The sequence below is a fragment of the Caretta caretta genome, chromosome 2, assembly GCF_965140235.1.
Source record: "Caretta caretta isolate rCarCar2 chromosome 2, rCarCar1.hap1, whole genome shotgun sequence".
Lineage (NCBI taxonomy): Eukaryota > Metazoa > Chordata > Testudines > Cheloniidae > Caretta > Caretta caretta.
The window spans coordinates 65,099,024-65,119,811 of NC_134207.1; the positions used below are offsets into that span (position 1 = coordinate 65,099,024).

Consider the following 20,788-nt stretch of genomic DNA (forward strand, 5'->3'; position numbering starts at 1 on the left):
GATGTTATATATTAATAATGTATGTGTGGTACAGTACTTATTAATTATATGTATGGCATAAGTTGTTTGATGATACCCCATATGCGTTCCAGGGTGGGACCATAGGTGTGCAGTTGATCGGGGTTTTATCTCTGTGTTGAAGAAGGTTCTCTTGGGATATTTGGGTGGCCTGTTCCATGAGACCCCAAGGGGACCTACTTCAATACAGAAATAAAAACCCCTCTGACTGCACACCCTAGTTGTTACATACCACCCTCATTGGAACCCACACAGGTATCATCAAACAACTATAACCCATACTCAGTGGTGACCCATCCTGAAAGAATCTTTCCTGAACCTTGATAACCCTGCAACCTCTCCAAGCTCATTATCAGAAGCAAGCTTCCCACAGACCGAAACACACCAACTCAAAGCAGCACCAGACCCTGCTAAAACAATAGATGTAAAACCCGCAGACTGATCTCCACGGCTACAATGATCAACACCCCACACAACACAGCTTTCAAAATCCATGGGTCCTACACATACCTGTCACAACATGTGGTGTACCTCATCCAGTGCACTAAATGCCCCAATAACCATAGGTGTCAACTCCATGGGTGCTCCAAGGCTGGAACACCCATGGGGAAAAATTGGTGGGTGCTCTTCACCCACTGGCAGCCAAGCTCCCTGCCCCATCCCCCCGCTCAGGCTCACCTCTGCCTCCTCCCCTGAGCATGCCGTGTCCCCGCTTCTCCTCCCAGTGCTTGCTGCCACAAAACAGCTGTTTCACGGTGTAACAAGCTGTAGGAGGGAGGGGGAAGGAAGGGGAAAGTGGCATGCTCAGGGGAAGAGGTGGGGCCGGGGTGGGGATTTGGGAAAGGAGTCCAGTAGGGGCAGGGAGGGGGCGGAGTTGGGGTGGGGACTTTGTGGAAGGGGTTAGAATGGGGACAGGGCAAGGGGGGAAGGGGGTGGGGCAGGGGTGGAGTCGGGATGGGTGGGGGTCGATCACCCACCAGTGCAAAGAGAAGTTGATGCCTATGCCAATAACAGCTATGTGGGTGAAACCAGACAATCGCTATGCTCTCAGATGAACTCACACAAGAAAATGGGCTGGTTTATTCACACCCCTGAGCAACATAAGTTATACTGACATAAGTGGCAGTGAAGACATAGCCTTAGTACCTTTCCCAGATCTGAAGCAGAGCTCTGTGTAGTTCAAAAACTTGTCTCTTTCACCAGCAGAAGTTGGTCCCATAAAAGATATTCGCTCACCCACCTAGTCTGTCTAATATCTGGGGTCAGACACAGCTCCAGCCACACTGGATACTGCAATGCTGGGCTCTCATGACTCATCTTGAATCAGCTGTAGTAAAGTTCTGTTCTTCTAGTAGAGGGTTAGTGAAAATGACCTGATTAAAGAATTGTATCTCTGTTTGCAGATCAAGTATTCCGTCATGCACCCAGGGACTCATGTCTGGCCTCACACAGGGCCTACTAACTGTAGGCTGAGGATGCATTTGGGCTTGGTTATACCAAAAGAAGGCTGCAGAATTCGATGTGCCAAGGAGAACAGGTATGTTTATTTCCTTCTCATCCCTAAGGCTTAAAGAATTGGAGTGCACCTGTTTTCAGATGTGACCCACAACACAAAAAAGACAATTCTGATGTGTTTGGGTTGCTGGCAAAGGGGTCTTCAATTAAAATATATAACAAGCAGTTTGGTCCCTAGAACTTGTTACAAATAAATGAATTTCAGTTGTCATGCAGTGACCCAACACTCTTTTGAGATTAAACCTGCTCTTTCATACCACAGCCATTTTTCTCTTAGTAACTGTGTCCATAGCCCAAAGGCTTTGAATCACAGGCCGTTAATCCAATGACATTTACCAGTTGAATGCAAGAGTTATGCCATTTTTCCCTTTCCCCTGCTTGGAGATCAGTCATCTTGATCAGCAAAATCTAGATTCTTCACCGCAGCTCGGTTTACTTCTTTACTGCTGTGGATAAAGAGCACTCTAGTCTGCCCATATAGACCAGGTCCTCAGCTGGTACGTATTGGCATAGCTCCATTGACTTCAATTCAATTGAAGTTAAAGGTAGTGAAGCTATGCTGATTTTACAGTAGCGGAGGATTTAGCCCAATATGTGGATTTGATAAAAAGTTTTCTTAAGTTTAAAATGCATTAAGAAGAAAAACTGCTTTCTATTAGGAAAAGTTACGTTGCATTGCAGACCTGTTCAATATCTGTTTGCTCACCTTAAAAAACAATAACTAGATATTTGAGCTCAGGGAACATAATCCCCAGAGAAACAATATGAAAGACCAAGCTGTAGCATCTGATGCCTGCATATGGCATTATAAATAAAATCACAAAAATCTAAAACTAACAAAATGGAAAGTTAAGCAATTTAATTACCTTAACTTGGAAAAATTTGCCTTTCACTTATAGATTTTTATTTTTTGAGTCAGAAGCCGCCCCTCCCCAACCCCGCCCCTTGGAGTTCTGTTGTTTACACTAGGAATTTTCAGAGAGCTAGTATATTTCTTACAGCATCTGAGTGCATGCTGCTACTGTGGAGATGCATTTGGTGGTGGAAAAACACATCAAGCATCATGACAACATGTAGCTGAGTGAAGTCTTCTGTAAACCAACCAGAGCGGATGATCTGTAGAATTCTGAGAGTAGGAGTTTTCAACTATTAATAATCTAGCTGTTTGCAGAAGTGATAGGACTCCTGCCAGCATGTACCTCATTTAAATAGTCCGTCACAGTGTCAGCATTACAGCTAATGTAGTATGTTTTGTCTAATCACTGATGAATACGTTTGTTCTCAGCTTTCCGGCTCAGTATTTGAAATAGGTTGAAGGTACTGTACACATTTGGGCAGGAGGGAGTGGTGGTTAGATGGCTTAGAGGCTTGTTAATGAGCGTGGAGCCTTCCACCTTTCGGTCACTGTTGTGAATTCAGGGCAGTAGTCACTGAGAGTCATCAAATGGCTGTTCGTTGACCTGTGTGAAACAAAGTGGTGGCTCTCATTCCAGATCCGAGTGTACCGGTGTCCACAACTCTCAATCCATGATCACAACTGACATCCTTATTTGTCATAATCTGAGCGGACAGCTTAGTGGCATGGAGACTGAACTACCCTCTCACCTGTTGCACTGGTCCCTCCACATCTGGTACTTGTCAGCGAAGCATAGGGAAGCTGGTGGTGATACTACTCTGTACAGAGAGGGTTTCAGTCCCTAGTGCTCTGAGTCTGGCACATTCTGTACACACTAAATTCACTTATAAAAATGTAAAACTAATGTATAAGGGCCAGGTTCTGCTACACTGACATGTACAGCTCCAGTTTACTTCAGCGGAAGCTGAATATTCATTACCAAAGACACAATTCCTCCCCCCACCCCAAATGACAATATTTAAGGGAATTGTGTTGTTTGGACTTCTGAGTAACCAGTGAGGTAATAAAGAAGCTGTTTTATGCTGGCTTGGTGAATCTAGGTATTGGAACCATCTTTATGGGGATTGTCTGCCCCATTATTTGCATAATTGAATGACCACAGCTTGCTCCCCACTAGGGCCCCGGTCACAGAGGTAAAGAGATTAAAACATGGACAGGAAATAAAATGAGGTTCAGCTTGAAAAAATGCAGCCTAATACATCGGGGTAAAAATACAAACTGAGGCATAGCGAAACAATGGGAAGGAGAAGGCAGACAGCAGTACTGCTGAAGGAGACTTCCGCTGAGAGTACACAGCAAATCTCCTATTCAGGGCGTACCAGCTTAACTGGGACCTCAGACTTGAGACTCAAACTTCCCCTGATGAAGTCTAAGCGGATCTGAGATGACAGAATCAGGACCCAAGGATCTTTTATACAATTTCATGTCTTCTGACAAGTTGGAATTCCTCAGGGAACAAAAGGTAGTTATAGGATGGCTTTGAAGGAGGTCCATCACCAGTACTTAGCTGTACAAATTAATGTAAGGCCATTTGCTTGTTCCTCCACCATTCACAGTACATTTCAAAGAGAGATGAATACTGAGATATCCTGTGTTTACAATTCATTTACATGCTAGTATGTTCTTTTGACCTCTAAATTATCAGAATACAGCATAGACAGGGACTGTTGGTTACATTGTCCACCCTACTCATACATATGTGAATGTACAAAAACACAAACATTATCTCCCCATCTGTCTTCTGTGGGTTATTTATTTTGCAGGATGTTTAACCCTTTCTAGCCATGTGTCACAACTTCCCTTTGTATTATTTCTTTGTCCTCACTTGCAATACTTAATTCAGCACCTCAGAATTAAGGCTCTCGTCTTGCAAAGTGATACACACTCAAGGATGATTATACTCACTCAAGTGTCCCATTGACTTTGCAATATTGAGACCTTAATTAACATGCCGTTAAACTCCTTCTCAAGGTCATTAATGAAGATGTTAAAACTGAACCTAACTCTGATCCTTCCAACCGATTAGGTACCTTTGCTTCTGATACGTTGCTTCTCATCATTGTCCTTTTAAGTTTTGTTCTTCAGCTTGTTGTTAAAGAATGTGACTGCTCATACACAAGCCAGTTTGAACGAATTGTACGTATTATGGTTTGTGAGAGAGTATCAATTTTCTGCACTAAAATAAAAAACATGTAATATTTACTGTGTTCCCTGCCTAAGGCCATGTCTACATGGGAAAATTGCACTGGAATAACTTTACTTTCCCCATCTAGCCATGCTTTGCACCTTGGAATACCCACTCAGAGTGCTATGTGTTTGTTCCATATGGTGTCACACTCCATGGAAGCAGCGCTTAGCAAGCAAACTACAGTAGAACCACGGTTTTATGAACAACAGTCTTTAAAATGACCAGACATATGAACCATTGTTCCCGATTGGGGGGAAAAAATCGCATAATGAAAGTGATGTCTGTGAAGAACAAGCTGTCATCCCTTCACATTCCAATGCTTTCAGGGCATTGGAAATCACTTTGCAGTGGGTGGAAGGACAAGAAGAAAGTGCTGCAGTGCTGCAATGTATGCACCAAACCTACTATCATTTTGAAATGTTCCGTTTTATGATTTTTTGATGTTATAAATGCCTCAATCCCCAATTCCTAAAACAGAGGTTCTACTGTAGCTTAAAAGGGCATGGACAGAGCAGCTTGGACTCTCACTTTTGATTTAGTTATATCAGCATAATTATACCGAAATAAACTATGCTAGTGCAGCTTTCCCCTGTAGACACGCGCTTAGGCTCCGATCCTGCAAAGATTTATGCAGCGAGTCTACTCACATTCTTGACGTTAAGTATGAACCAGGATTTAATTTTGTAATTCTGTTTTTTTTTAATCCAGTTTGTTTGACATGATGTGTTTCTTTTAAAACAACGTTGCTGGCTATTGCTCATCTCTCCATTATCCTCTAATAGCACATGTCTAAAAAAGGCGGGGGGGAAGACTTGATTTAAAGTATCCAGATAATTGAGAAGGGTGGATGCTCAATGCCTCCTAGACTCAGATCCCGAAAAGATATATACAAATTATATATATATATATATATATATATATATATATATATAGTGTATATTCCTGTATGCATAGAGAGAGAGACAGAGAACATAAAAGTATAACTCAGTGAATGGAGCTACATCAAACTGAATTTTCTATAGTTTATTTCATTCAGAGCTCTGATACAGACATCTCATTTCTCTTTAAGTAGTACTAGATTCCTTATGCAAAACATGCTGATTACCTTCTCCATGTACAGAAGAGCATCTCCAGCACAAACACCTGCCCAGATAGGTACCCACTAATGGGTGCCCAAAACACAATAAAAAAGGATGTTCTTTTCTATTACAGAACCTGGGAAGAAGGGAAGGTTCTTATCTTCGACGACTCTTTTGAGCATGAAGTGTGGCAGGATGCTGACAGTTATCGGCTGATATTCATTGTGGATGTGTGGCACCCTGAGTTAACACCCCAACAGAGACGCACCCTTCCTGCCATTTAAGAGGTCATTTCTGATGCAAGAAACAGAGGAGGTTTAATCCATTGGAGTCTGGAAATATAAATACACAACATTAATTTGGCTGGCCATGTGGAAAATGTCACCCTTCTAGAGGTTAGAAGATATGAAGAAATTGTTCCACAGTTACTGTGGACTTACCTACAAATGTTCCATTCTGTTTCATACTGAAATGGCACTGATCTGAGAGATTTGCTTGTAGGCTGCAAGTATAATAATACTCTTGTCAGCCAAAGAGCTATCAGGCCAAATTTTCAAAATGAGGAATGTGCAAATGTTTGTGACATGTCTCTATTATGTGTACCAGTACCACAGATGTACTTATTGGCCATGTTAATGCACAAATATCTGATTTGTACATGCACTGCTACCTGGTAATGACATGTATACATTAGATGTGCATAAACATTTGCACACAACTAGCTTTGAAATTCTCTCATGCAATTTCTAATCATAAATGTTTTAGGTATGAAACAATATGCATATAGTATCAACTGTAGATAATGTGAATGAATGGTTTTATTTTGTATTTTTCTACATGGGTAATTGTATTTTTCTATCATAACTATACATTTATCATTTCCTTTTGTGAACCACTAATTTTTTAAAAATATGTTTAATAAGTGTACGTCCAGCTTTTAGCAGAGGAAGGAACTCTACGTGCTAAGTGTGGCCTTTTCTTGCCATCTGGAAATGCAGACAGTAACCTGTATTATTTAACTGCCAGTTGATAGAGTTTAAAAACTGATATCCAATCAGTTTTGTTTTCCTAGAATGAAAGAATCCTTTAAGTCTCCTTCACCTATAAGGATCTCTTCAATTTTAGGACCTCATCCTGGGAAGTACTGGGACGTCCATTGTCTTAAGTGGGAGTTGCAGGTGCTCAATAACTTTAGGACTATGTAGTTAACTGCTATGTCCCCTATCATTTCAAAGCCCCTTGTGTCATGCCATCTTCTGTCCAAGAAGAGTTGGACACAGCTCCTTCCAAGGGCTGCTTCTAGATTGACCTGAGTGGTCATTCCTCAGAATAAGAACCTAAATAGAAGAGAAACAGAATTCTCTGAGCTGGGAGCAGAGGACCAAATTCTGATTTGGAATTCTGATCCTTGCCTGGAAGCACAGACTTCCTGCTAGAACGCAGAGCCAGATAAGAACAGCTTTGAATATAGTTTTCAATGTATTAACTTCCATGTCAGAAATTAGAGCTCTTAGATTTTGTTAGTTATATCTCCAGAGTAGGGAGACAGGCCTCTTCCCATTTTAGGCTTGCGAAACATTCATGTTGCAGTAAACTGTCAAATGTATTGTGTTATTAAGGTGCCTTATATCATGGTATCTAAGCACCATGCATACATACTCTATATGCTCATAATCAGACTGTCTGAGATTGTTTACTGCATTACAGTGGCAATGTTGATAAAATAGCCTTAACTTTGTATTCCCATAAACTAAGAGTCACTTAGATTTTGGATTTATTAAATAGTTAGATCATATAGTGCCATATAACACATTGTATGATGGTTTGTGCCATGAGATGCTGTAACTATTTTTTGGAGTTGTGCACGTTTATTTCCTTTTGGATTAGCAAAATTTGATGATCATGCACTGATCAAGACTTCAGTTTCAGCCAGTCATGATCCAGAAAAACTTGGGTGTGCTTTCTAAACCAGACACAACTATATACCCACCTCAACAAGAAATTCACAACTCTCAGGTTAATTATCAGGAGATCCTAAAATAATTATATTCATTTCACAATTTGAAACATGTAAAAATGCTTATTGGGAGGATTTGATAGAACGATATATGAGAACTATTTATAAATGAGGTGCTCAGTATAACTGGGCTCAGTGGGAGGCAGCCTCTCCAGCCAATTGTTTAGTTGCATGGCATATTTTATAATACTGTAAAATGAGTAAGAAAGATAAATGATAAAATAATTTTTAAAGAATGAATAGAAGTGTTTGGCTTTGACCCAAAATTGTTTCCTTTTAGAGTATATCTAATTCACCTTAAACTACATTGCAATTTCCATTGCTTGGATTTAATACCCATTCTCTAGAGGTGTAACAGATGTTGTTTAGGTTTTAATTTGTGAAAACTTGCCATGCTTTTCTTGTAGCTCCGTTTGTTCCCTTATTGTTTAGTAGTGTTTATTTTCTCTTCCTCTGAAGGTAGATGCTTTATCATTTGGGATTATGATTGGCAAATACATTAAAGCACTCAACACTAAACATGAACCTATAAACATATTAATGCTCATTAAATAGTGAGGGATGCATTATTGTAGCATTTTATTGTGCATTAAAAACAGAAGTGCCTTGATGTGGCAATGTGGATGATGTGGCTTCATTATTAGTAGCTTCTCCACCACTGAAATTACTTCTGTTGTGCTTTGGGGGCAAGGAGTCAAGAACGTTATTTTTTGTTGGACGTAGTTATTGGAATAGCTGTGCACCCAGTAAGCATATGGAGGAACCTATAAAATTGTACAGTGTATACATGACACATCATTTTAAGCTTTTTAGATTGCAAACTGATGCTAAGAAAGAACCTTTCTACATTGGAAATGCTAATGGAAGAAACAAATGAAAATGATTTTTAAAGTGAAAAATATCTTCAGTAAAATATTTTGTCCTTCATATTTGTTCAACAAAGGGAGGCAATTTGACAGAGAAGGACTGTATAATCTAATGTTTGTCTCATACCAATAAGGTCAGTGAAAATTGCATTTCTTTTTCCTGTTCATAGTTATCATGTACCTATGCACAGAGTTAAATGAGAAACACCATCTTACAGTCATGCCCTGATATTTTGGGATATGTATTACAGGCCAACACAGATGTTTATTCATGTCACCATTGTATGTTTTAGTCATAACAGCTTAAAGGGCTTTCTTACCTTTTATAGACACTGATGCTCATGGACTATGAATTCAATAACTTTCAAAACACTTCAGCTGCACAACGCTGACTTAAATAAACTCAGGCTACTAAAATGTATTGCAGAATTCCCCAGCTAAGATTTTCTTAGTCTTCTTTCTCTCTACCTCATGACTTACAAAATGTTACATCACTGTTCTTGTGAGAGTATCATTTTAGTGGCAACACAGGTAAATGTGTTAACTAGGAAGGTGTAAAACAAGGCATCTCTCTTTAGTGACACTACAGTACTGTCTCCATTGAAGCCAGTGGAGCTATGCTGTGTTACACTACTTGACGATGTGCCTAGTGTATTCTACCATGAATTTTAATGGGGGGGAATCACTAAGATATATGTCTTCAATCTGGCAACATGCTGAGTGCTCATTTGTGGTTCTGGGCATTCCTGCAAAGTGCTTAGGGCCCTCAATACTTGTTGACATCAGCATGACCTTGCAGAGCTCTTAGCACCTTGCAGATCAAGCCCTATATCTACCCCATCCTGCTGAGAAATACAAACCACACAAATTATACTCTTTCTGCAATTATTCTGCATGTAACATTAGCAGCTGTAATAATCCCTAGTTGAGTATAATAGTATCGGACAGACCCCTTCTGGCCAGGTATAAATGTGATATTCTATGTCAGTTAGAGGTAGCACATTTTATTTTCATTCATTAGGGATGACTATTCCCAGTTGAACTATGTCATCGCTTCAGTGTACCACTCACAAGTTATGTGGCCCTCCCTGAGGCATTTTTAAAAGAGTATTATGCTGTCCACTGTCAACTCATGTTGTGTATCTGACTTACAATTACCTTATTTGACATAAGGGCAGGGACCACTTGTTCTAATAAATGCCATGTAGCACAACTGAATGAAAGGTAGAAAGTGCATGCAAAAAAATTGTACAATGGTTTAAAGAAATAAAGTCACAGCAGATGCAATTTCTTAACAGTGGATTGTTTTTATTATTATTTTTATCTATTTCCATTTCAGTGTGGGGATGGGATTCATTTTGCAAGTAGAGCAAAGAGAGAGATAACAAACTGATCTTTGGCATTTCAGTTCTACATTTCTGTTCTTCCACATTTCCTTCCAGTCAAAGTACTACGTTATATAATTCATTCTAAATTTTCCCTTTCCGATTTAACCACAGCCACCATCTGCAATCAGCAGATCCTTCTGGCTATACCTTTAGCTGATTGCAGGAGGGAAGAGGGTTAAATGGCTCTGCAGAGCTTTCATTTGCTGTAGTGACCTAAATGAAACAATCTGGATTGAACCATTAATCACCAGTGAATTTTTTCCAAAGAGTTCTCCCCACCACACACATTTACAGACACACACAGGGCTAACAGGCTGTAGAGTTGCCTGTGGAAAAATACATTGGTAAAATTAAGTAATTGCATTTCAAATTGTGTGTGTCTGCTGCCCACATAGCTCATTACATTTAGCTGACAGTTTTATAAAGGCTTCATAAATAAAGAATAATCTTTTCAGGGTACAGAAATAAATGAACCCTTCAAGCAGCCAGGATGATATCACATACTGTAATGTTGAATGACATTATGCTGGTGATGTTTTGGGTTTGGTTTTGTTTTGTTTTTTTAAAAAAAAACCTTGGTAGGGATTGAAGGGTATTGGAGATGCTGTTATCTCAGGTCTGCGAGCTACATTAAACCTAATAATTCGACTGCACAAGTTAACTTCAAGATACTGTTCTTTAAAATGCACTTAATCTAAACTTTGTTTTAGGAAAATTAAAGCGCATCCCTGCATAATGACTCAGAAAAACATCCATCTGTGCATTCTTTATATGTGTACAGAGGAGTTCGTCCTTCGCTTTTCAGTCATTTTAATGTTGCAAATCTAAAAAGGAAAACACATTTTTTTTAATTTTTTTTTTTTTTTTACAACTAGACTCCTTACTTTATCTTAGTTAGCAACCTGCACCAAAAGAAATCTCTGTCTTTGTTTAGCTTTGGCTGCACAGACAGGTGGCTGGTGACAATCGTTAGTTGGTCTGGAAAAATGAAGGACCTGTTTTCAAGCACACAGAGAAAGAAAGAAAGAGAGTGAGTGTGAGTGTGTGTGTTTGTTTGTTTAAAGCGTGTTGTGTGCTTCGCAGGTTTCTGGTGCTGTTGAAGTTTGGAAATGCGTTTGTGTGTGTTGGTGATGCAGAACTCAGTCTAGAGCCAGTAGAAGTTGGGTGTTCTCGCTCTCACCCAGTTCCTCATGTTTCAGCGTGCCAGGTTCCACCACAGACTGAGACCTGAAAGCAAAACACACACATGCTAAGAAAGAGTAAGGCAGAAATACTAACATCTTCAGCGTGCCTTAGCTTCTTCAGGATATCGTGACCTTTGCTTTTTCTATGTTGCTCAATTGAAATGCATAAAAGTATTGATTTTACTACATATATTCCATATAAAATCACTGGAAAACATATGCTTAACAGGAATACCACTTGCTTATTACATGTCCAATTTAACTATCTAACACTTACACATCATCATTCATGTTCTTTACTGTAAAGTAAAGGCCTGACCCTGAGAGGTTTAAAACAAACAAAAGGAAGCATTTCTTCATACAATGCAGTCAACATGTGGAGCTCCTTGCCAAAGGATGTTGTGAAGGCCAAGACTGTAACAGGGTTCAAAAAAGAACTAGATAAATTCATGGAGGATAGGTCCATCCATGGCTATTCGCCAGGTGTCCCTAGCCTCTTTTTGCCAGAAACTGGGAATGGGCCACAGGGAATGGATCACTTGATGATTACCTGTTCTGTTCATTCCCTCTAGGGCACCTGGCACTGGCCACTGTCGGAAGACAGGATACTGGGCTAGATGGACCTTTAGTCTGACCCAGTATGGCCGTTCTTATGAGGTGCTGAAATGAAGACAATGGGATTTGTAGGGTCTCGCTTTCTGGATAAGGCCACAAGGCCCTGATCCTGCAAATACTTCAGTGGGACTTCAGATATGTAAAATTGCTCATGTGTGCCCTGTGCTTGCAGGACTGATGCCTAATTTATTCTTGCTACACACCTTGAGGTTGGCAAGAAAGAATTAACCCTGATTTACAAATATGGGAAATTAAGGCACAGGGCTTCTATGACTAGCCCAAGGCCCCAGAGGGGGTCAGACCCAGGATGAGAATAGATGAGTCCCTGACTCTCAGTCCTGTGCTCAGATCTCTAGATCACAACCCTCTCTACCTGAAACAACTTGGCTTGCATAAACTCACTTTAAACAGCAGACCATTTTAAAGCCAACTCTCCATCCTCAAGCTGATGAGAATAGTTTGTCATTCAGTGCTAAGCTTTGTGGTGTGCCTATGAGCAGTTAGAGAGGAGTGAATGAGTGAGTATTAAGGGGAGTTTAATTTGATAGTGGCAAGATAACATGCAAAAACTAAAACTGAATGCATTAAACTAACAGGAAAAAATAAAATACATTCATTTTACTGGAGCTATTTGCCTCTACCTTTGCCCATGCTCACAATTTAAGAAGGGAAGGGCCAGTGTATTTTGTAGGATAGATATGCTGCGTAGCTCCAATGATGTTTCTTGTTATAGTGGGGGATAAAGGATTTGTCTACATGCCTCAATCATCTGTGTTTTGGGGCAGGAATTTACTCGTGTTGTTAGTTGGGACAAAATCACTTGGTTTTAACATTTAAGAATGAACCAACGGGGAAATCATTTTGAGTTTTAAAGTTAAAAAAAGATAGAAATAAAATCATAAACCACATGATAATCAGTATGGTTTTAAAGAATAGTCTTTCCTTGATACAGTTATCCAGGATTACTGCCAGTTCATTATCTATAGTACATGTCTCTAATTCCTAGTCCTTAGTATGATGATAACCTCAATTTGACCACTAGCTGACTCACTGCTCACTGGTTAGATACTGCTGGACAATTGATAGGAATCATTACTTAAATGCATCCTGCAGTACTGAGAACAGAGAACAAATCCTGGTTAGGATTGATTGGTAAATTAGTAGAGTCTTCAGGTTTCTAAATCTTTTTCTTAAACCCCAAACTTATAAATAGCTGTTTTTTTACTAGCTATTTTTTCAAATTAAAAAATCTCCAAGCAGCTTCATTCTAGATTTTCTAGATCACAAGAACTAGATACTTAATATGAAGTCTTTGTATCAAATGTTTCAAGAAAATACATTTCCCCAAATATATCCATTGCATGGAGAATTCATGCATTTTAATACACAAAGATTACTGAATCCATTATGTTTGAGTTCACACAAAAATAGAGATTGAACCCAGCTCTATACATAAAAACAAATTACACAGCTGTGAAAATGATGCAACCTGAGTTCAAATAAGAACATAGTCTCTTTCTCTTTCTTTCTCTCTGTGTGTTTATGCATATACATGCATGCACAGTACTGTAATATATCAAAGAAACTGAAACCAAGAGGAAAAACAGCATTCATAGTCTATCAGTCCTTTCCTCTGCAAAGCTTGGTTTATGCCCCTACTGGTTGCAATTAAAAAAAAATCAACATTTGCAAACATACCACAGATAGCTCCTCTTCTACGTATAATGGAAAAAAATATCATGATTACCAAATGCTGCCTTTCAGTGGCCACCTCTGGACATTTTTGCTCAAGCTTTATCGTCACTCCTCACTTGGGTGCTGTGACAAAGTTTCTCCTCTGCCTTGGTGGGTCCTGCGCTTATTGGCGGAGTTGCTTGCCTCAGAGATTCACAGCAGCCCTCAGTTTGGCCACTTTTGCTAGTGGCACAAACCTGCCGTTAACTCATCTAACTTCATCACTGGCCAGCATGGGAAAAAGGAAGAACAATCCCCGCAGTCTCTGCTGACCCACCATGTGGGTCGGGGAACAGCCCAGAGACCTTTCCCTCTGGTGGAACCCACAGTCCAGGTCAACTCCTCCTGTGTCTGATCAGGAGTTGGGAGGTTTGGGGGGGACCCGGGCCCGCCCTCTACTCCGGGTTCCAGCCCAGGGCCCTGTGGAATGCAGCTGTCTAGAGTGCCTCCTGGAACAGCTGTACGACAGCTACAACTCCCTGGGCTACTTCCCCATGGCCTCCTCCCAACACCTTCTTTATCCTCACCACCTGGTGTCTGATTATGCTTGTACTCCTCAGTCCTCCAGCAGTACGCCTTCTCACTCAGCTCCTAGTGCCTCTTGCTCCAGCTCCTTGCACGCACGTCACAAACTGAACTGAGCTCCTTTTTAAATTCAGGTGCCCTGATTAGCCAGCCTGTCCTAACTGATTCTAGCAGCTTCTTAATTGGCTCTAGGTGTCCTAATTAGTCTGCTGGCCTGAATTTGTTCCAGCAAGTTCCTTCTTGTTCTGGAACTGCTGTTGTTATCTTACGCAGGGAAAATTGACCTGCTTAATCTGGGACTAATATATCTGCCTTCTAACACAATCCTGTAGCCTCCGTCTGTTTACGTGTCTGGGCAGAGTTCCTCTGGGCAGCGTCCACTGACTCCCTTGATGCCTTCGAGGAGCAGTGGGTGCTGTCTGGGGTTCTCTGCTTGGTGTCCCTGTCTGGTTCAATTTGTTTGACCCTTTGACCGCACTCCTGTCCCTGTTAGTTCATTAGTTGTCCCCCGGAATTACTTGGTTTCCACGTCCTGTGGATCCCCGTCTTAGGCTGCGGGGAGGGATCCTTTAGCAGTGGGCAGGCTTCCGCCCACCCACTTCCTGGATCCCAATAGGAACACTCTCCTGTAGCCATCTGACCTGACCCTGTCACAGTGCCTTTGCTCTGAAAGGCTGCAGGTCTCACCACTTCTGTTGTATCCTTCCCAGGCTCCTCATCTCACCTTTTTCCATGTGGGCCCATACACCTGAAACTCCCTTCTGAACCGGGTATGCTGTGCTTCATCTCCCTTCTTCCAATCTCCCTCTGTTAAACGTGCTTCCCCCTGAAGCCTGTCAACTCGTTTAATTCACCCTTCAAGCACCTGAGCATCCAGGGCACCTGGGTTTTGCTTCTCTGCTTAGATTGCAGGGTCCATATCTTCAGTTTCTTCCATGTGTCACCCACCACTGTTCATATTCCACACATAATTAACCTAATGTGGCCCAGTGATGTGGAGAGGAAGAGACACAAAAGCAAGGTCCTATGCATTGTAACAAACCATTCAAATCATACTCCCTCACCCCTTTCTGTGCTGTGCAGCTAATCCTAATGCTCTCTGAATGGCAGGTAACTGTTTCTTTGTTTTAATGAGAGCAGCCCCTTCCTTTCGAACATAGCGTAAGTGAGAAGCCCCCTCCTGGGATTAACTTGATGTCGCAGAGAATGTGCGCTCTCCCGCACAGAAGCAAACGCTCTTGGAATGCCCAGCCTTAGAGGGTGACATTCACAGGCACACAAAGCCTAGGTAAATGATCTGCGGGCAGGAGAGCTACAATGGGGTGGGCGGGAGCGAATCCCCCAACCCCCTGACAGGGCACAGAGCAGCCCTGCCACCGCTACTACTATCACAGCTCAGGGGCTGGAATAGGAGTCACAACTCACACACGTGCATACGTAATCCTGCACCCGCTGGCTAGTCCTTCACTCCTGCCCCAACCCACCTTCAGTCTGAGTTAAAATAGCCTGAATACCTATTGAAAGATCCCTCATCAGAATATACTTGTCCACTAGATGCATCACAGAGCACTTGTTCACCACATTCAAGGCCACTGTATAAACCAGGTCCAATGACCAGCACATTAAAATAATATAAACAGAGACCCAGCCTCAACCTTATCTGTGGCCCAGCTCTCTGACAGCAATAATCTGTTTCCCCCCTTTGCCTTCATTAGAAGCAGCTTAGCCCCTCCTCCACTAAAATAAATAGTTCAGCCCTTTCTTTCTAATACTTAAATCCAGCTTAACCCGAGGGGCAGAGTACTGATTTAAACAATCAGCACAGCTTGCCTGATCTCGACTACATCTCTAAGTAATCACAACAAAGTCCTGTCCGGATTTTCACTTTCTAAACACGGATATTTTTATTTGCTGGAAAATGAAAGTTTAGGTGTGTTTGGTGGATTTTGTTGTTGTTGGGTTTTGCTTTTGTTTGTTTTGGTTGCTTGCTTTATGGAAGGAGTTAGGAAGAAACCAATGAAACAGCTGTTGATTATGTTAATTCTCACTGGGATGGAAAAGGAATTTTTCATGTACATGGGCTCCGGTAGTTACTAAAATGTAGCTCCTCAGAAAGGAATGTTGTCCATTTACACCAGTGAGGATCTGTCTTATAATGTCCTAGATTTCACAGTGGGCTGCAATAGGGTGACCATATTTCCCATAGGGAAAACGGGACACCATGTGGGGCTAGCCCAAACGCTCCCCCCACCCCCACTGCAAGGCTGGCCCTAGCCGCTTGCCCAAATCCCCACATACACAAATGGGTCTGGCCCAAGCCCTGCCTGCACCCCCCCGCCGCCTTCGGCGAGGCTGTTCACCTGAGCCCTGCCTGCCCCCCTGCCCCCGCAAGGGGGCTAGCATCGCCGCTCACTCCTCAGCACCCAATCAAGAGCCAAGGGGAAAAATGCCCACTTTTGCCAAAAATTCGGGATAGCTGGGACAGTGCTTAAAAAAGGGACTGTCCCAGCCAAAACAGGACGTATGGTCACCGTAGGCAGGGTGCTCCTATTGATGTGATGATGTGAATTGGTGGAAGGTTTGCAACATGAATGTATATTAGTGTTTTAAAATACGTCTTGAAATATTATATTCTGTAATTACTTTACCTAATTTTAGAAAGAGACTGTGGTCTATTACAGACTGCCTGTTTAGAAGGCACTTCTGCCTGCCATAGATTATAATATTGTCTAGCTGCAAAAACCAGTTAAATAAATGAAATACCTGTTTTATAACAGTGAAACTCACTCTCTTGGCTCCTGTTTCTGGGCCTACTTCATGTCTCCAACAAGTGCCTTCAATCCATAGAAAGCAGTAATGTTCTAGATGTGCACAAACAGATTCAACTCTGCATTTAAGGGTAAATGCTCAATCTAATATTAAAACTAGGATTCACAGTAGGGTGGGCTTTTTTTTTTTTTTTTTCAAAAATACCGAAATAGAGGAAGGTGTATTTACACTTTCTTCACAGCAATTCTGTCAGTCGCTCATCAAAATCTATCAATGAAATCTGATCATGTTGGCTGCATGATTGTGTATATAACTTGTAGCCCTCGCATTTAAATACCAGTTTAAGCCATTTTAATTTTAACTGTTAAGTGGGCAGTACAAAATTTTGCACATATGGTAGACGAGTTTACCTTGACTTATACCATCATCCCTGATAAAACTCAGAGACTGTTTTCCTACCAGTGTTGTGCATAAACATGATGTAACACTTAGTTAAATGAAAGACACAAATAAGTGGAAGTTCATAATTCCAACATTTCTTTATTTTGTTGCCTTTAAGTGATTACCTAGTGCCAAATTCCAAAGTGATGGATAAGGTGGTATAAGTTAATTTAGATTCCTGCTCTGCGTCCATGTCTAACTTACATGCCAAGAAGCCAGAAGATGTAAGTTAAAGTAGAATGGAGAATACTTTAGCTTGCACTTTCTAGACTCTCAGTGAGTAAGGCAAACCTGTGTAGCCTCCCTTAAGCATGAGTGAAGCAGGCATAATTAGGTCTAAGTAAGTATAATTAAATGTACATTTCTGAAGGTATCTCCTATGTCCCAGTTCACCCATGATGTAACTCCAATGCATCTGCATTTACTTGGCTCTGACGGCCATTTTCACCATGCATGAATGGGATATTCTATTCCAACAATGGTGTATCCTAATAGGAAACTAGACTTAGGGCCAGATCCTCAGTTGGATTGAATTCAATGGAGCTGCACCCACTTACACCACCTGAGGATCTGCCCCTTAGTGTTATAAACAGCTGCATTTTCACTTTATTGATTTCCATGGTGTAATAGCATGGTCTACTCTAGGCTGATTATTACACAGGGATCATATCACAGATATTATAAAAGAACTTGGATATTTTATAAGGTACAGTATCCACTGACTTCTGAGTGCGAAAATACACAGTGGAGATAAGTGATATACAGTAAAAGCTGTTTTATCTGGCATGTTGGGGGAATGGGGGTTCTGGTAAGTGAAAAATGCCAATTAACTAAGAGGGAGGGAGGAAGTGCGGGGCTGGGGGTGCAGGCTGCAGGCTCTGGGAGGGAGTTTGGGTGCAGGAGGGGGCTCGGGGCAGCAGATTGGGGCATGGGAGGGCTGTGGGGTGCTAGATCTGGGGGGCGCTCACCTTGGGCAGCTGCCCACAAGCGGTGACCTGTTTCGGTTGCTCCTAGGTTGAGGTGTGGCAGGCGGCTTTGCTTTCTGCCCCGCCCCAAGCACTAGCTCTGCAGCTGTCATTGGCTGGGCACTGTGGCCAATGGGAGCTGCGGGGGCGGCGCCTGTGGGTGGAGGCAGCTCACAGAGCTGCCTGCCGCACCTCTGCCTAGGTGTACCCGGGACAGGTCACCGCTTGCAGGAAGCCGCCCGAGATTAACAGTCCCCGGTCCAGCACCCCGAGCCCCCTCCCATGCCCTGAGCCCCCTCCCGCACCCAAACTACCTCCCAGAGCCTGCACACCAACTCCCTGCCGGCCCTGCGCCAACCGGACTATAAACCTGAATTTCAATGAAGACCAGAAATGTCGTTTTATAGAGCTTTCCGGTTGGTGAAGTGCCGGATAAAACAGCTTTTATTGTATATAAATTCAGACGTCATGGGGTTATGTTGAAATTGAGGTGAAATTGAGGTGATGGCTGCAATTGAGGAACGAGTAGCTCACAGGACCAGGGAATAAGCCACAACCACCGAGAAGCAGATTTAGCCTATGTAGTCATGCTTCCCTGCCCTTCTGTATTTGTTTTCTATATTCAAGAAGAGAATTCAGTCAGTTCCACATTGTTGTGTGTGTTTCCTAGTGAGTTAGAGAATGGAGCATTTTGATCAATTTAATTAATTTAAAACTGCATATTGCCGTGTATTCACTTTTCAAAAAAGAATGCTCTTCAGTGAATTTAGCTCTTGTGAATGTGGCTGGATGGACAGTCCTGGGTAATAAAGACCTTTGTTTATCCATGGAACAGGGGCAGTGGAAATGCAGGTGCCCCAAAACCGCTCCACTCAGCGTATCTTAACTCTTACACCGAGGATAGTTCATCCTCCCTGCCAATTAATTCCTAGGCCTTGCCAGTAAGATTATCAAGGGTGCTATCTGTGAGGTGGGTTTGGTGGTGTGGATCTCTGCTCACTGGGGGCAAAGGTAAGCACCCTAATTCACACTGAACAGCCACTTTCAAGTCACTATGTCCTGGGCCATATATGAGCCAATCATCTAAATAAGAAAGATGAATTATCCCTTTATCAGTCTTCTGGTCCATCCAGTCCCCGTCCCCACCTCACTATATTTTAGTGATTTGCTTGCTGGTTTTCTTCTAAAGCATTTGCTGCCACAATTTACAATACCTATCACTCCAGCCTTGCAAAGCACATCTTTTGTCTCAGTGGTTTTCATACTGCAAATCACAACTGACTGACTAAACTGAAAAATCTCTGCTGAAAAACTCAAATGAAGGTTGTGGATGCAATACCTACCTTTAGTGTCACAGGAGAGGAGGAGGATGAAAACACTGGGCCCCACCCGTGTTCCCAGTGAGGCTAATGAAAGTTTTGCTGCCTTAACTGGATGAAGGATTCAGTCCTTCCTGCGCCTTTTCAGGGAAACGTAAGTCATGATAGAGGAAAGGAATCCTGAATGGTTGTTAGCCTGAGCACTTCAGTCATGTATTCATTCCCTGCTTCCTTTGATAACCGCACTGGGATTCATACTGCTTCCTGTGGTAATTGAACATTTTGTTCTAAGCCCACAGGTGGTCGTGCCAAGTGATCCTCCACACACATTTTACTTTGGGCTGGTGACTCATTCCCGTTTAATACCATCCAAACATTAGCTGGCTTCAGAAAGTATGAATCATCTTCCTGATAATAGTATCTGAAGTTATTGTGAGACGTGTCAAGCTAAAATGCTAGGGCTAGTCAGAGCACTAACATGTGACTGTGTTCTCCTTACAACCCACTGATCTAAGATGGATGCTGGTTTACATTGTATTTAGAAGTGAGGGTCTGCTTGGGGGCAGGAGCTGGACATGCAAACTCTGGCTTTGTCCTCCAAGGATCACAGCTGCTTCCACTGAAGGAAAGTAAAGGACATCCTCCACCCCTGGAAGTTTTTCTTGTCTTGAGGTAAGCCTGTGATGTTCACTGATTATTCACACAACAATTAAAGCCCCAATGCCCTTTGCTCCTGCTTCTAGGGTAAAACTCACCTTCTGCAGTCTGATGCAAAAGAAATTTCCATGGAACTTCTTTACATGATGTGATAGGATATAGTAATGCTGCTAATGCCTCATTGTCTAGGATTTTGGAGCTGTCGATTCTAAATCTCATTTAAGTATCCTTTTTTAGAATAGCATTAAAAGTATTTATTCTTGTGGCACAGACTCGCAGCATTTAGTATTCAATAAATAATATTCTATTTAAGATGTCTTGAAGCTTTTTCTTCATGGATTCTATTTTCCTCACCCTAAACCAATGAAAGATCAAAGACACTAGTGAGACTGCTTTGCAGGAGTCTAACCTGTAATCTTGTGCATGGTCTTTCAGGACCCGTCTGTGATCAGCAGATTGCTAGAGAGTACACCATTTATATGATGAAAGAAGCAGGGTGGGAGGGTTTACAGGCCAGGATTCATGTGTGGTGGGTTTACAGGCCAGGATCCATGAGCCAGGTGGTTCTGTCTCTATCTACTATAGAACCTCA

The 20,788-nt window shown here is 41.9% G+C and overlaps 2 protein-coding genes across 18 annotated transcripts in view; one reads left to right on the plus strand and one right to left on the minus strand.

Annotated features, from left to right (window-relative positions):
* The window catches only part of ASPH (aspartate beta-hydroxylase), a 201,194-nt gene extending 191,308 nt beyond the window's left edge, over window positions 1–9,886 (plus strand). For all 16 annotated transcript variants that reach the window (XM_075125190.1, XM_075125174.1, XM_075125184.1 and 13 more), the window contains 2 exons: window positions 1,422–1,555; window positions 5,850–9,886. In XM_075125190.1, the coding sequence (XP_074981291.1) occupies window positions 1,422–1,555; window positions 5,850–6,000 (285 nt within the window). In that variant the 3' untranslated portion in view covers window positions 6,001–9,886. The remainder of the gene's footprint in view (window positions 1–1,421; window positions 1,556–5,849) is intronic.
* Window positions 9,887–20,788, minus strand: part of CLVS1 (clavesin 1) — a 145,126-nt gene continuing 134,224 nt past the window's right edge. For both annotated transcript variants that reach the window (XM_048840758.2, XM_048840759.2), the window contains exon 6: window positions 9,887–11,214. In XM_048840758.2, the coding sequence (XP_048696715.1) occupies window positions 11,127–11,214 (88 nt within the window). In that variant the 3' untranslated portion in view covers window positions 9,887–11,126. The remainder of the gene's footprint in view (window positions 11,215–20,788) is intronic.